Source organism: Trachurus japonicus, chromosome 4 (assembly GCF_045865225.1).
Source record: "Trachurus japonicus isolate A0001 chromosome 4, Traja_1.0".
In the NCBI taxonomy this organism is placed as follows: Eukaryota; Metazoa; Chordata; class Actinopteri; order Carangiformes; family Carangidae; genus Trachurus; species Trachurus japonicus.
In genome coordinates, this window is record NC_140910.1 from 32,425,649 (window position 1) to 32,441,097 (window position 15,449).

The 15,449-nt window shown below is 44.4% G+C and overlaps 1 protein-coding gene across 1 annotated transcript in view; it reads right to left on the minus strand.

The window, feature by feature from the left end:
* Positions 1–5,577: 5,577 nt before the first annotated feature.
* LOC146989269 (protein NLRC3-like) overlaps positions 5,578–15,449 on the minus strand; it is a 37,887-nt gene continuing 28,015 nt past the window's right edge. Inside the window, exons 3-8 of the mRNA XM_085773179.1 lie at positions 10,393–12,053; positions 9,966–10,135; positions 8,912–9,085; positions 8,650–8,823; positions 6,399–6,445; positions 5,578–6,247 (exon numbers count right to left, since the gene is read on the minus strand). Of these exons, the coding sequence (XP_085629305.1) occupies positions 5,688–6,247; positions 6,399–6,445; positions 8,650–8,823; positions 8,912–9,085; positions 9,966–10,135; positions 10,393–12,053 (2,786 nt within the window). The 3' untranslated portion in view covers positions 5,578–5,687. The remainder of the gene's footprint in view (positions 6,248–6,398; positions 6,446–8,649; positions 8,824–8,911; positions 9,086–9,965; positions 10,136–10,392; positions 12,054–15,449) is intronic.

Genomic DNA, 15,449 nt, shown 5'->3' on the forward strand with positions numbered 1-15,449 from the left:
AAAACTCCGGTTTCAGCTTCACGTGTGGACAGGAAAACCGGACATTTTTCAGAAATCCCTGCCCTCCCTAGTTACTGTTGCTAGCACGTCAAGTTCTCGACGCTGACCATGCGCTGACCACTCAGACGCTCCTGTGAATATCAATAATCACTAAACATGCGGACACTAATACAAAACCGCGTGGTCACCATATGTGGTTACATGCTGCTATTCCGACATGCCGCTATTTCGACATTGACTTCTAATTTTATTTTTCAAGCGTCCCACTAGTCCGAGATTCTTTTTTCATTGTCGGAGTGGGGGCACTTTACTATTTTTCAAACATTCCGCTTTTCCGACATTGATTGATTAGGCTACATTATAGTCAGACCTGTCCTGATTTTTTTTCTTCATCTGAGACACTGTTTCTCATACACAAATACATAGGCCTATAAGAGAGAAGAAAAAACAAACCCTCCAAGTTTAAAAACACACCGGCAGCAGCATCCCTGATCTGCAGCTACTGAGACTGTTATTATTCTGTCACTGAAGTCAGCTGAAGAGAGAATAACTTTGTTGCTGCTCCACAGAGAGCACATGGCTAATTAATATGCACGTGCTGACCATTGTGTCTACGCATTCCGGGGGCAGAGGTGTGTTCACGTGCACAACTGCACACCATTCAACCAGTTTGATTTATCAAAGAGAAATTGCGGAGAGTTGTGCATGCACAGTTTGATAGATCTGAAAAAGGTGTAAATATTTTGGGTGTCTTTTCTCCGTAGGCCTAAGCAAAACATTTAGTAGCAGCAGTTTTACACTGCTTACTTACAGTTTTGATAAATGAGGCCCCAGGCCCTGAGCCCAGAGCCCAGACGCTCACAGACGCAGCTCTCCGCTGTCCGTGGTGCTGAAGGTGACAGGTTAACTTGACAAACAAACTGCAGCATAGTTCTGTTTGTTTATCATGTGTGTTAGTTTTGTTTGCGACTTGATAGTTGAGTTGTTGAAATTAAGAACATCACTCCCTCATCAAACCGGTGACAGGCATGCTGAAAAGAAAAGAGAGAGAGACGCGCCTGGGTATCGCAGCTGTAAAAAAAAAAAAAAAAAAATCGGAATAGCGGTATCAAAAAGTGTCGGACTACCGGCATGTCTAGATAGAGGGATGTCGTCTAATAGCGGGATGTCTAAATAGAGACATGTCGGAATAGCGGGCGGACCCCACCATGCTGATATGGCTAAAATAGGCTTTTATCAAATTGTAAATTGCGGTCACTTCCCCACTGTGTTGCTTCCTTCCGTCCTGTACATTTGTTTTAAATGAAGCCTTTCAGAATCAATCAGTGGATCGATGGATTGTCGTTACGATGTGTGTATTTGTGTATTTTCGTATCTGTCATAAACAAGAGATTACGGGCGGGGTGTGTTAGTAGCGCGGACTCGCGGTGCCGGTCAGTTTGAGCTGTTTGAGCCTCCACTCTCTCTGTACAGGTTATAGCTGCTTTCCTGTTAGGAGTGATATCACCACCTACTGCTTTGGAATGCACATGAAGACGGATTTGCGGTTTCATGTGGACGGAGTTATTTTTTATCACACCGGTGGTGTGGACGCGAATTTTTTTTTAACCGGGGTCCAGAAAAGTTCGGTTTCAAAAATACCCGTGTTCGTGTGGACTAGGCCTCAAGGTCAGCCTGGGGCCCAAAAGCTCAGAGTTCCCTTTTGAAGAGGCACTAGCCAAATGGAAAGAGGTCAAGCAGAGAAAGCGGTTCACTCTGAACTCTCATACGCTCTAGACTTGACATTAAGCTGCTTATAATGCACCAAAAACATAACATATCTGCATCATTTTATTTTTCTCAAACAGACTTCCCACTGTGTTAGTTATGTTTCATTTTTGTGCTAAAAGTTTCACAGTGATTGACTTCATTTGATTTAGTTGATGTTCAGACAAGAAGATTTTGGTGTTATTTTGGTGACAATTTATTTGTTGACTCATGGTGATGAGAATGTTTTGTTTTGTTTGTGTGTTAGAATCAACACTTTTATTGAAATTTTATTTTGATACTACACACCATTTTGTTTTCATTTGAACTTTAGTAATTTATTTTGGTGCTTATGTTGCTACAAAAATGCTGTTTTATTTTAATGTTGTATGTCATGCCACGCCACTGTGACAGTTGTTTTACAATAAACTTTTCAGATTTGGAATTGTATTTGTTTAATTTCAGATATTTTGAACATACATGAATATATACAGTACATTTATTACAACCATAATCATACCAGCATCAAAGGAGACACTACAATTTAAGAAATATAAGAAATAGAAATAAATATATTTTTTTAATTGGGGAGTTGGGGACCCACTCAAATCACCACCTATGGGTCCCGGGGACTTACTACATTGAAATATCAACGTCACTGTCCCAGTGTGGTAGGAAACACTGGAGATAAAAACTAATGCTTGAGGACTGTAGCCTCTACATGGGGCGGCCGCCTTAACCACTGCGCCACACACCGCCCCATGTAGAGGCTACAGTCCTCAAGCAGGCATCCCCGGTTCGAATCCCGCGTCGGGCAGACCTTTCCTGCATGTCATTCCCCCTCTCTCTGCCTCCCCCTTTCCTGTCTATCTCACTGTCTATCAAATAAAGGCAAAAAGCCAAAAAATATACTTTAAAAAAAAAACTAATGGACTAAAACTACTAAAACAGTAAAAGCTATACAAAATACAGGCATAAAGATGTAATTAAAACATGTAGCCAAAACCATATAAAATAAAGATTAATTATGATAAGAAGCCTGATTAAAAGGAATAAAGAAATAACAGAAATCAGTTAAAAGCTTGATTAAAAGGGTGGGTCTTGAGCAAGGCTGGATTAGGAATTCAGACTCTTGGAGGCCCTCACACATACACACTGGCGACAGCATATTATAGGAAAAGATCACATATCATATAGATAAATTCATCACAAGACCCTCAACCAAATGTTGGTGTATTTGTGTGTTATGTCAATACACTCAAATATGCAGAAACACTTATAAATATAGCAAACAACATAACCTGTTTTTAAAAAAGTATTCCTACAATTTTTTTTTCTAGTTTATTTCAAACCACACCACAGCAACCAGAGAAAACAAACTACAGACACCAACATACCAATACAGCGAACTCCCTCAACAGTCCTACATTTGTACTATAATTATTAATTTAACCACCCCCATCTCCCCTACTCAGTCCCTCCAGGATTTCGCGGGCTTTTTTTGTGATTGTTGCGGCCTAAAATGCCTGATTTTGCGGCCACATTTTGAAAAAATTGCGGTGAATGTTGCGATGTTTTAAGCGCTTTTGTTGCGATTAAATTGCGGGAGACAGCGAAAGTTGCAAAAAAAAGTTGCAGTTTTGTTCTGAATAATTCAAAATCAAAGGAAAATTGAAAATTTTGAAATGTCACAAAATAATGTGAGGTCCTGTTATACCAGCAATTTTCCACTTGTTAAGAAAGGCACAGGAAAATTAGAGTTGAAAGTTGTTTTACTTTTAATTAAAATGTCTGTTTAAAAATCGTGGTAAAAGAACTGTTTTAAAATGCCATTAAAACTATCCAGTCTTTGAATAAAAGGGGGAGGGTGGCTACTCAAGTCCAGGGCCAGGGCCAGGGCCAGGGCCTTAGGATGGGGGAAGGGGCACCTGGCCGCCGGCTGCTCCGCTCCGGCCCTGCAGTGGCGCACTCACTGGATTCCCCCTCGGCGAGTGCTGCAGGGTTGACAGCCTCGGGTGGTCAACCAGGACAACTCACACACTCAACACGTTCAACTCAGCTTGTGTTCCTTTACTTATCACTTTGTGCACATTGTTGTATCAAGTTTCTTGCCATCAGCCCAGCCACGCCGTTCCTCCGTGGACTCACTTTCAACCACCGCTCCGTCCAGACTCGCACTCTCTGCTGTGTAACTCGCGGAAAGCACCGACAATTGGTCCAATTTGCGGAAAAGTTGCGGTGATTGTACAAAATTGCAAGATCGCAAAAATTTGCGGGGATTGGCTGAATTTGCGTTAATTGTTGCGATCGCAACATCGCGAATTCCTGGAGGGACTGCCTACTGTACAAATCAATCATCTGTTGTTTCACTTCACCCTTCACGTGCGTGTGCGCACGCGCAGAGCTGACAGACACACACAAACTCCACATCTACAGGAGCGTTGGCGCATGTTCTTCATGCCATAGATTATGAACCAACATATGAGACGTGTTACCGCAGCTCAGTATTTCAGAGTCGGAGTTTTCTCGTCCACTTACTGACCGTCGTAGGCTATTATCACGTCGCTCTGACTCCACACTGCTCCTCACAGCAGCAGACATGATGCTGCTGGAGCCTCCTCTGTCTCTACACTGACCTGCCGCTACACTGGACACTGAATCCTCCGCCTCCAACACTAATTAAAAAAAAATAAGTCTCTGGTGCGAGGCTTCAACACATGGCGAACTGATTACTTTATTTACAATCGGCTGGTGACTGGAGATCGCTTTATCGCCCAGCCGTATATGTAGGCAATTTTTTTTTCCAACTAACTAAATTAATAACATCCAATAACACAGAGTTCAAAATAGATTAATAAAAGTTCAGTTGTGCTACCACTTATATTAACATTGTTAATATAGGCTAAGTGGTATAACAACTGAACTTTTAACAACCCCAAGTTCAAAACTACAAATAAAACCACACACACAAAGTGATGGAGGCCTCTGTGAGCTTGAGGCCCCTGGACCGCGGCCCAGACAGCCCGGTTCAGGATCCGGGCTTGATCTTGAGCAAGGGGGGGGTTGTGGGTTCTACAAGTGAAGACCACTTCCGCGTTCAAAAAGCTGCAGTTCTTCCACGGTCTCTGGGGGCTGGGACCAGAAGTGAGCAATTCTCCATTGACCCCCATGTTAAAATAGCCGACTTTACAGCTTAAAAAAACATATTTACAGCCTGGTACATTTTATTTTTTTGGTCTCTACCAATAGTTTCCACCTCCGTGAACACTGTGGGGCCTTCTCGGCCGGCAAACCGCCGCACCTCTCCAAATATGGAAAGTAGATTACCACTAAAATTCAAGATGCCCGTAGTAGGAGAAACAAAACAGACTCCCCCAAACCAATGAGTGACGTCACGGGTGCTACGTCCATTCTTTTTACAGTCTATGGTCTTGAGCCTCTTTTTAAAAACATCAACAGGCTCTGCGGCCCTGAGGTTCTCCGGCAGGCTGTTCCACAATCGGAGGCCATAATAACTGAATGCCGCCTCCCCGTGTGTTTTGGTATGGTTAAAAGTACAGTGCTGGAGGACACAGTACATCAACTTCAGCTTTTATTCATTTTGTCCCCCAGGGGGGCAATTGGTTTTGCAGTAGACAAGCAAGGGACATGGGGATAACACAACCCCTGAGACAAACACATACACATCCAATTTCACAAACCACAGTTCTATCAACACAGGGATGGTGATCCGCAATGCACAACCACAAGTCAACAATAGAAAGATGCATGTCAGTAGTACAGAAATCACATTTGAGGCAACTAACAGGAAACTGTTCAGCTTGGATCAGAACTGGATTTTTGGCCCATTTCTCCAGAGAACTGGTGGAACTGAATCACGTTTTTGCTCACACGTGCCTTTACAGCATCACCCACAAATGTTCAGAAGGACTCTGATACATTCAACAGAGACTCACTGAGGAACCAGGATTGGACCTGAAGAGTCTAAACCCAGGATACAGAGGTTGAGTGAAGGTGATGTTGAAGGTGTAGAGGTGGATCAGTGAGTCAGAGGAGACTCTGTAGAAGGACAGAGAGCCAGCAGGACAGTCCACATACACTGCTACTTTGTTAGAGACAGAGGAGGAGGAGGAGAAGGAGGAGGAGGAGGAGGAGGAGGTGATCTTTGTCGATCTGTTATTGTGCCAGACTCTGTAACCACCATCAGAGAACTCCAGACACCAGGACTTATCGTTCCTTCCAAACTCACAGTCATAACTGTCTCCTTTCCTGCTGATTCCTCCGTAACTCAATGATATTTCAACCTTTCCACCGCACTCAACCTCCCAGTAACAGCGACCAGTCAGACCAGTTGAACACAGCAGCTGTGACCAGTGGTCAAATCTGTCTGGATGATCAGGATATGACTGATGCTCCTTCACACATGTCGCCTTTCTGTTGTTGTCAGACAGTTTGATCTTTGTGTTCACTGTGTTTGTGTCGATTCTGAGTGGACAGGAATCTGATGGAGAGAACAAGACACAGCTGCAGTTATTGATCATTGATCAGTTATTGACAGTTTGATGAAGACTCACGACGTCAGTGATGTGACAGTGTGAAGATGGTTGAATGTGCTGCTTTGTTTCCATGAATCAAAGTAAAAACAGACTTACACTTCCTCAGACCTGGTGTCAAGAATCGGACTCCAGCAGGCTCCACCCTGAAAGGAGGAGGGAGGTCAGAGCAGCACCTTCTCTGTCAGCATGCACACATGGACATTACATGGCTCTCACACACACACACTGTTTTATCACTGTGTTCACATGGAGGCTGGTATGTATGGATTAACACTGAGCACAGAGAAGAAGGAGCTGGAGTCTTTATCTAGTGATGATACAGAGCAGGAGGAGACGAGGAGGAAACACTTCATCATGTGTTTTCTCTATGTGATGTCACTTCAGTGTGAGACACACACTTTCACCCTCTGACTCTCAAGCTGCACAAACACACGTCACAGCAAATAAGATGAAGACACAGCAGGTGGAGCTGACCAGCCCAGATATCCCACAACGCACCAGGAAAGGAAGCTGCAACATACTGACTCACTGAGATCAGTTACATCATGTGGAACAAAGCAGCCGTCCTCAGGACCAGTCCTGAGCTCCATCAAACCTGTCCACACATTTTTACTGGACTTGAAGTCAGAGTCCAGAGGAAGCAGAGAAACTGTAGAGCAGAGAGAACCAGGCTCAGCTCAGAGCACATGGACTCAGACATGAGGTGAAGCTCCAGCTGCTGGAGACTTTCATTAAGGAGCCACTTTGTGGCTTCATCTGATCTGGAGTCTACACTCACTCAGTACGTTTACATGACACTTGAAAAAACCGAATTATTGCCTTAATCCGACTATAACTGGATAACTGAAGTGCATGTAAACACCTTAGTCCGACTGAAATCGGAGTTGAGAACTCCGATTAAGACACCCAGATAATGCGATTGGAATTCGATTTTCTCCGTCATGTATACACCTTAGTCGGAGTATAACTGGACAATGCATGTCCGCATGCTCCACAACAGTAGAGACGGCACAAAGTGGAGCAGAGAAGCCGCCCGAACCCGGCAAAGTAAAGAAAAAAAACAACATCAGCGCGGATTCAATGCATTTCACACAGCGCGACCAGCAAGAGTGTTTTATTAAAAAAAAAAAATTTAAAAGAGAGAGAGAGAGAGAGAGGGGGGGGGGGAAATGAAGCCCGTATCCTATTCTCAGTGCGCATCCGGCCCAGACTGACGCGTCTGGTCGGGAACTGCAGTTGAGAATTTATTATTAAGCTACTACGTTGTTTATATTCAGTTTTTTACGAAGTGACAGAAAAGTCAACAGGACAGGCGGCGCATTAACCCGCTGAAACAACAGGTGACGCCGCATTCGGGGGCGGACCCCGTCAGTTATTCGGTTTTCTCAGTTGCATGTATATTGAGACAAGGACAGAAGTCCAGCTTGACGCCAAAATCGAATTTTGAGCATAGCTCGATTAAGCTCTGCATGTAAACGTACTGACTGTCTTCTGATTGACAGCTCCAGGCCTCTTGACAGTGAGGACATCTGGATGTCACACTTGTGATTTACTGTCTCCTCAACACAACAACAGATCTCATCAGGACAAGATCAGAATCTCAGAGAGACTGAGCTGATTATTGATCATCAATATCTGACCAGACAGAGACCTGACGGTGCCGCCTGGTTTCTGTCTCTTATTTCCTCCTTGGTTGGAGACGCTGGGAGACGAGTGTCTCTGAGCAGTGGACATGGTTTGATTCTTGTTGCTGTGTTGTTTTTAGTGTGTCCAGACTCAACGGGTGTCTACAGTCTCTGGGACTGTTCAGGTCAAACACTCTGTTGTTTCAGGAGCAGTTCAACCAGCTGCAGCTGAAATGTTTCCTGATACACTCTGAAATAAAGTCTGATCCAAACATCTGGAGAGATTCAGAGCTCAGCTGCCAAAAGCTGCTTTCATCACTGACATCTCTTCTCCTGAATATGACACAGTGAGTCATGATGAGACACTGACACTGACACACATCATGAGGAGAAACTCCTGATCGATCCCAGTAGTTCATCACTGTGACTGATGGAAGCTGCACAGCTCATGTTTGAAACACTCTGAGATTTTGGCTTCAGTATAAACTGTGTTGGGACGAGTCAGACTGTGACAGAGGACGTCAGTGGAGTGGGCGGAGCTTCACTGTGGCCTACACCACCTCTGGATATGGTCTGAGTGATGGGATCTGATGTCATCAATGCATTGATCACCTGAGACAGATGTTAATACCAGGTGTGACCAGGTGTGAACGGGGCCATAGAAAATGATCCAGCTCCTCCTCTATCAGACAGTGTGTGTGGCTGCAGCAGCCTCTCCATACCTGAGAGAGTCCAGTCTCCAGTCTGGATTCTCCAGTCCAGCAGACAGCAGCTTCACTCCTGAGGCTCCTGGATGATTGTAGCTCAGGTCCAGCTCTCTCAGATGGGAGGGGTTGGAGCTCAGAGCTGAGGCCAGAGAAGCACAGCCTTCCTCTGTGACCAGACATCCTGACAGACTGAACACACACAACACACAGGGAACCACTGTCAACACCTGGAGGTGTGTTCAAGTGTCATCGGATAAACAGCTGGATTGATCCTCACCTGAGAGTCCCCAGTCTACAGTGTGGACTCTCCAGTCCACCAGACAGCAGCTTCACTCCTGAGTCCTGCAGGTTGTTGTTACTCAGGTCCAGGTGTCTCAGACTAGAGGACTGGGAGCTGAGGACTGAGGACAGAGCTTCACAGCTTCTCTCTGAGAGGTTACAGCTGCTCAGTCTGGAGAGGAATTCAAGGGAAAGCACTCACATACTCAATATGAAGGAAATAGCAGGTTAGAATCATAAATACACAACATTTCAACACAAACCTGAAAGTTTACAGTGTTTCTTACTCAACATGTTCCAGTTTGTATAAATAGATTTGATTATATACTGTGATCTCTCACTCATCTTTGTATATTCATAGACTGTATGTACTTCCTTTGTTTATTGATTTAGGTTGCACATGTTGTTTGAATGTTATCATATTGATTTTTATGTTATACTAGAGCAGGGGCAGCAAACCAGCCAGGGTCTTACCCCAGATTTCCACTGGGTCCGTCAGCGCAGATCACGTGAGATCACGAGATCATGCGATAATCCTGAACATACTACTGAAATGTAGTTTCTGTAAAGTTAATTTAAAATCAAATTTTTATAATCTTCAGTCCTTTCTGCCATTGTCATTATAAAAAGGATCTGTAATGTCATAAATAATTGTGTTTTTTTCAACTTCCACAATTAATCTCTTGTCGTCCATAATGTTGATGTGAAGTTGTGATAATCTATATGAACTCTGTATTGTGTTTTATTTTGAAAGGGGGCGGAAGTGTATTATTTTGATTCTGTGTCTGGTAGATTTCCTGTCTGGTGCGATGTGCTCTGCTGAGCTAAATAGAAATGCTACAGATTGATAGCGCTGTGGTGTGGAGAGCCGCTGCTCTTTGATTGATTCAGTTAAACATTCACTAAAAATATGAACATGTCCAATGAAGCACAGCCTTCCTCTGTGATCAGACATCCTGACAGACTGAACACACACAACACATAGGAACCCTCTGTCAACACCTGCTGCTGTGTCCAAGTGGCATCAGATAAACAGCTGGATGGATCCTCACCTGAGAGTCTCCAGTCTACAGTGTGGACTCTCGAGTCCACCAGACAGCAGCTTCACTCCTGAGTCCTGCAGGTTGTTGTTACTCGGATCCAGGTGTCTGAGACTAGAGGACTGGGAGCTGAGGACTGAGGACAGAGCTTCACAGCTTCTCTCTGAGAGGTTACAGCCGCTCAGTCTGAAGAGATGATCATGAGGAATTAAAGAAGAAAGGAGTTCATTATCTGTCCTATTTAAGAGACACAAGTGTTTTATATAATGATGAATAAATCCAACTATCTCTACACTTACAGAGCTTTGTTAGAGGCTTTGACTACTGACAGCAGCCTCAGAAGAGCCGCCTCTGAAGCAGAGTATTTCTTCAGGTCAAACTCGTCCAGATCTTCTTCTGATGACAGTAAGATGAAGACCAGAGCCAACCATTGAGCAGGAGACAGTTTATCTGTGGAGAGACGTCCTGATCTCAGGGATTGTTGGATCTCCTCCACTAGAGAACGATCATTCAGTTCATTCAGACAGTGGAACAAGTTGATGCTTTTCTCTGCAGAGGGAGTCTCTTCAATCTTCTTCGTGATGTACTGGACTGTTTTCTGATTGGACCGTGAATCACTTCGTGTCTGAGTCATCAGACCTTGTAGGAGATTCTGATTGGTCTTCACTGAAAGACCCAGGAGGAAGCGGAGGAACAAGTCCAGGTGTCCATTTGGACACTGTAAGGCCTTGTCCACAGTGCTCTGGTAGAAGTTTGTCTCAGATTTCACTTCTGTTGTTTCAGTCTTCTTGGATGTTGTTTGTTGTTGTGACATCAGGTTGCGTCCAGAGTTGATGAAGGTCAGATGGACATGAAGAGCAGCCAGAAACTCCTGAACACTCAGATGGACGAAGCAGAACACCTTGTCCTGGTACAGGCCGCTCTCCTCTTTAAAGATCTGTGTGAACACTCCTGAGTACACTGAGGCTGCTCTGATATCGATGCCAAACTCTGTCAGGTCTGATTCATAGAAGATCAGGTTTCCTTTCTGCAGCTGCTCAAAAGCCAGTTTTCCCAGAGTCTCAATCATCTTCTTGCTCTCTGGACTCCAGTGTGGATCTGTCTCAGCTCCTCCATCATACTTGACCTTCTTCACTTTCAACTGGACCACCAGGAAGTGGATGTACATCTCAGTCAGGGTGGTTGGCAGCTCTCCTCCCTCTCTGGTCTTCAACAGCTCCTCCAGAACTGTAGCAGTGATCCAGCAGAAGATTGGGATGTGGCACATGATGTGGAGGCTTTGTGAGGTCTTGATGTGGGAGATGATCTTTCTGGCCTGCGCTTCATCTCTGAACCTCTTCCTGAAGTACTCCTCCTTCTGTGGGTCAGTAAACCCTCTGACCTCTGTCACCATGTCAATACACTCAGGAGGGATCTGATTGGCTGCTGCAGGTCGTGTGGTTATCCAGAGGCGAGCAGAGGGAAGCAGGTTCCCCCTAATGAGGTTGGTCAGCAGCACGTTGACTGAGGTGGACTCTGTCACATCAGTCAGGATCTCAGTGTTGTGGAAGTCCAGAGGAGGTCGACACTCGTCCAGACCGTCAAATATGAAGACGACCTGGAACTGATCAAACCTGCAGATTCCTGCTTCTTTGGTTTTAGTAAAGAAGTGATGAACAAGTTCCACCAAGCTGAACCTTTTCTCTTTCAGCACATTCAGCTCTCTGAAGGTGAAGGGAAATGTGAAGTGTATGTCCTGGCTGCCTTTGTCTTCAGCCCAGTCCAGAGTGAACTTCTGAGTTAAGACTGTTTTCCCAATGCCAGCCACTCCCTTTGTCATCACTGTTCTGATTGGTCGGTCTCTTCCAGGTGGGGCTTTAAAGATGTCTTCATGTCTGATGCTTGTTTCTGGTCTGTCTGGTTTCCTTGAAGCTGTTTCAATCTGTCTGACCTCATGTTCATCATTGACCCCTCCAGCCCCTCCCTCTGTGATGTAGAGCTCTGTGTAGATCTGGTTCAGAAGGGTTGGGTTTCCTGCTTTAGAGATCCCCTCAAACACACCCTGGAACTTCTTCTTCAGGGAAGATTTGAATTTACGTTGACAAACTGGGGCAACAGATTCTAAATGAAAACACAAGAAAAAAGATCAATAAGTAAATATAACATTTTAATTCATGTTTCCCTCCATGTGTTGATGTCAGTGAACGTCTCATTTGTCCATCATGTTGAATCTTTAGAGAAATCCTCTTACTGCTCTGCAGACACTCAGCCAGCTCCTCCTGCTTCATCCTCCTCAGGAGAGTCACTATGATCTTCACTAATCAGGGCTGTAAACTAACGGTCGCCACTCGCCAAATGCGACTAAAATATTCCCCTGGCGACTTAAATTTGGAGGGCTACACGCCACGGGGGCGCGTAGATGTTTGTCCTGCTTGTCCCGTGTTGTTGTTGTTGTGTCGCACTGAAGTAGCTCCCCCGACGACCCCGCTGTAGAAAACAGTTTCCCTCAGAAGCAACGTAGCCTCACGCCAGTGTCACACGCGGACACCACGGAAGCGCTACAGCGCCGCGCTCCGCGTGAGCCGGAGCCCTCCCTTCCACACCAGACGTGCATTTCTCCGCGCCGGTTGACAGCGCTTTTGCCCCGCAGCTGTGTGTGTGTGCGTTCGTGCCTATCTCTCTCGCGCTCACGGAGCTATAGACCAGAGATGAGGACTCAGTTTGCGACTCGAACTCGAGTTGCATACACAGAGACTTCAGACTTGACTAGTTGGACTCGTGTTTTGAGACTCGTGAACAATCATTATTATTATTTTTGGCTCGTGCCAGAGTGCAGCCAAACACAAGAGAGAGAGGGACAGCAGCTCCTCTGACAGCGCAGTCAGCTGCGAGTGAGTGACAGGTGACTGTGAATCGGCTTTTTTTTTTTTTTTTTAATAGCCTATAGCCGCACCGTCCGTACAGGTGAGGCACAACGTAAACGTTTGTTGTCTGGCCTTCCTTCACGGGGACTAGCTGCTGCATAACTGGTCTGGCACATATCAGGCTACTGTAGGATAAGTTGTTGTTGTTTTTTTGCTGCGAAATATGACTGAAGGCCCGTATGGAAGTCTGCACGGGTCGACACGCCCCCATGAGTTGACTGAGCTAATTAAAAAATAATAATAACAGCAGTTCATCTGTCAGACACATGCAGAGGGGCAGAGCAGCCTTGATTCTAGATACAGTTTTTCTTTAAAGGAAAATTCATTGTGTGTTTTCTTCATATTGCATTGCAATAGCCTATTTAAAGTGATCATAAACAACTAATAAATAGGTACTGTATGCTAATAAAGGAGTGATAATAATACAGTAAATGCTTTAAATTTCTTAGATTTAGCTGTGCAGTATTCTTAGTAGACCGGATAGCAGCAGATGATAGAAGGGTCATTACAACCAGAAGAGACAGGAGACTTTTATATTTTGGAGACTTGAGACTTGACTTGAACTCGTGACCAAAGACTTGAGACTTGAGACTTGACTTGGACTTGCAAAAAAAGACTTGTGAACATCTCTGAGTAACAGAATACAGAATAGAATAGAATAGAATAGAAGGAGTGTTTCGTTTGTTAGTTTTGCAATGTTAAGGTTTCCCAATTTGGAATGTTTGGATTATTCAATAAGATTACAATTTATTTGGCTTTGGCTTCTTTTCTAAGCATGTATTGCTATAAAATACTGTTATCTCAATGAAAAGTGCTGAAACTGATGTACTGTAAATGTAACGAAAAGAGGCAATTTATTATTTGGCCGGTAAAAAATGTCCTTGGCCGGTAGATTTTTTCATCTACCGGTCCCCTTGGCAGGTGAGTCAAAAAGTTAGTTTACAGCCCTGTCACTAATGCCTCTCTGATGCTCCTCTTCTGCTCTTCATCCTCACTGCCCAACACCTCCTCATCCTCCCTCTGACTCCCTGAGCATTCTGGGTAATCTGGACTCAGAGATTTGTGGATCTCCTTCAGCTCAATTTTGATGTTCTCCTCCAGCAGCTGGAACAGAAACTCTATGAGTGACAGCATCAAACTAAAACCATGGAGCCAAACATCAGATCCATATTGGACAGACTGACAATCCACTGGTGTCAAAGTGCAGCATGGAGATGATGGTGAACACAACAGATGTAACAGCAGCTGTTGGACATGTCCTCACCATAAATATGGAGTCCAGGTGAGTTTGATGCTGCTGGGCAGACTGACCACTGGGAACCTCTGAGCTCTCCTGGCCCACTCTGTGGAGGAATCAGTGTCAAGTCAACATCAGGACAGAGAGATAATACAAGATGGACTTTATATGTCCCCTGAGGACGTTAACAACAGACAGAGACATTTTAAATTCAGACCTGGTCCAACAACAAGTCGTACAAACTGGTTCTTTTGTACAATAACCTGAGTCTGACTGTCAGTTACAGCTTACATCTGATCAGCTGATCTACGTCCTCCTTTAAAGTCAACAAACAAGCCCTTTGACATGTTGCTGTTTAAAGACAGACAGCTGGGTTCAGGAGAGTCTGGTCTCTGCTGCTGGATCCTGAAACAACAACACAACTTATGTTAAATAGTGTGCAAAAAATGAACACAGAAAAAAACATGAACCTTGATACTTTAATAAAAACAATCCTTCACTTGTTTTTCCTTATTCCTATAGATAAGAGATTTTCCAACTCAGAAAATATCATTTATCTGTTTGTTTTGTTCTGTAGGTGAGTTAAAGCAGGTGGTCCACAGAGGTACTACAGGGGGGGTCACAAAATTTTTGGTTGATTACACTTTTTTTTTTTAATTTCCAAATAAACAAATTTACAAATAAAAACGTAAATTTGAATAGCGGACACGGACTGATACACTAGCATTAATTCTTGGTCCGAGCCCGTTCAAAAGCCAAGGTCACTGCATCATTTTCTGTAGCTATGCTTGTCAGGCAGTCATCTACGTAAAAGCTGTAAGACTGTTTGCACAGCTTCTGGTGATGCAGTGGCTTTGTGGTCCTCTGCGGTTCTTCTCAACGCGTATGAAGCAACAGTTGGTGACGAGGTGGCACCGAAGAGGTGCACTGTCATCCTAAATTCTTCCAAGGGCTCATCCAATTTGCCATTAGGCCACCATAGAAAGCAGAGGAGATCTGCATCCTTTTCTGGGACATTGACTTGATAAAACATCGACTCGATGTCTGCCATCATGGCTATTGGCTCCTCCCGAAAAAAAAAAAGCGCGTTGGTCAAGTCGGGTCCCTGAAGTAACTCCATTCAGATACCGGCCCTGAAACGATGCTGTGTAGTCGAAGACCACTCGAAACTTTCTTTACTTTGGGTGATACACCCCGTGGTGCGGTATGTAGAACACCTTCTTGTCGTCACGGCTAAGCTGATGTGTTGGAACTTGGACAGCATAGCCTTTACCAATGATATTATCCATGATGTCTTTGTACAGGATTCTTCTTGAATTTTCTGGCTATGCGCTGTTCTGCCACACAATGGTTATT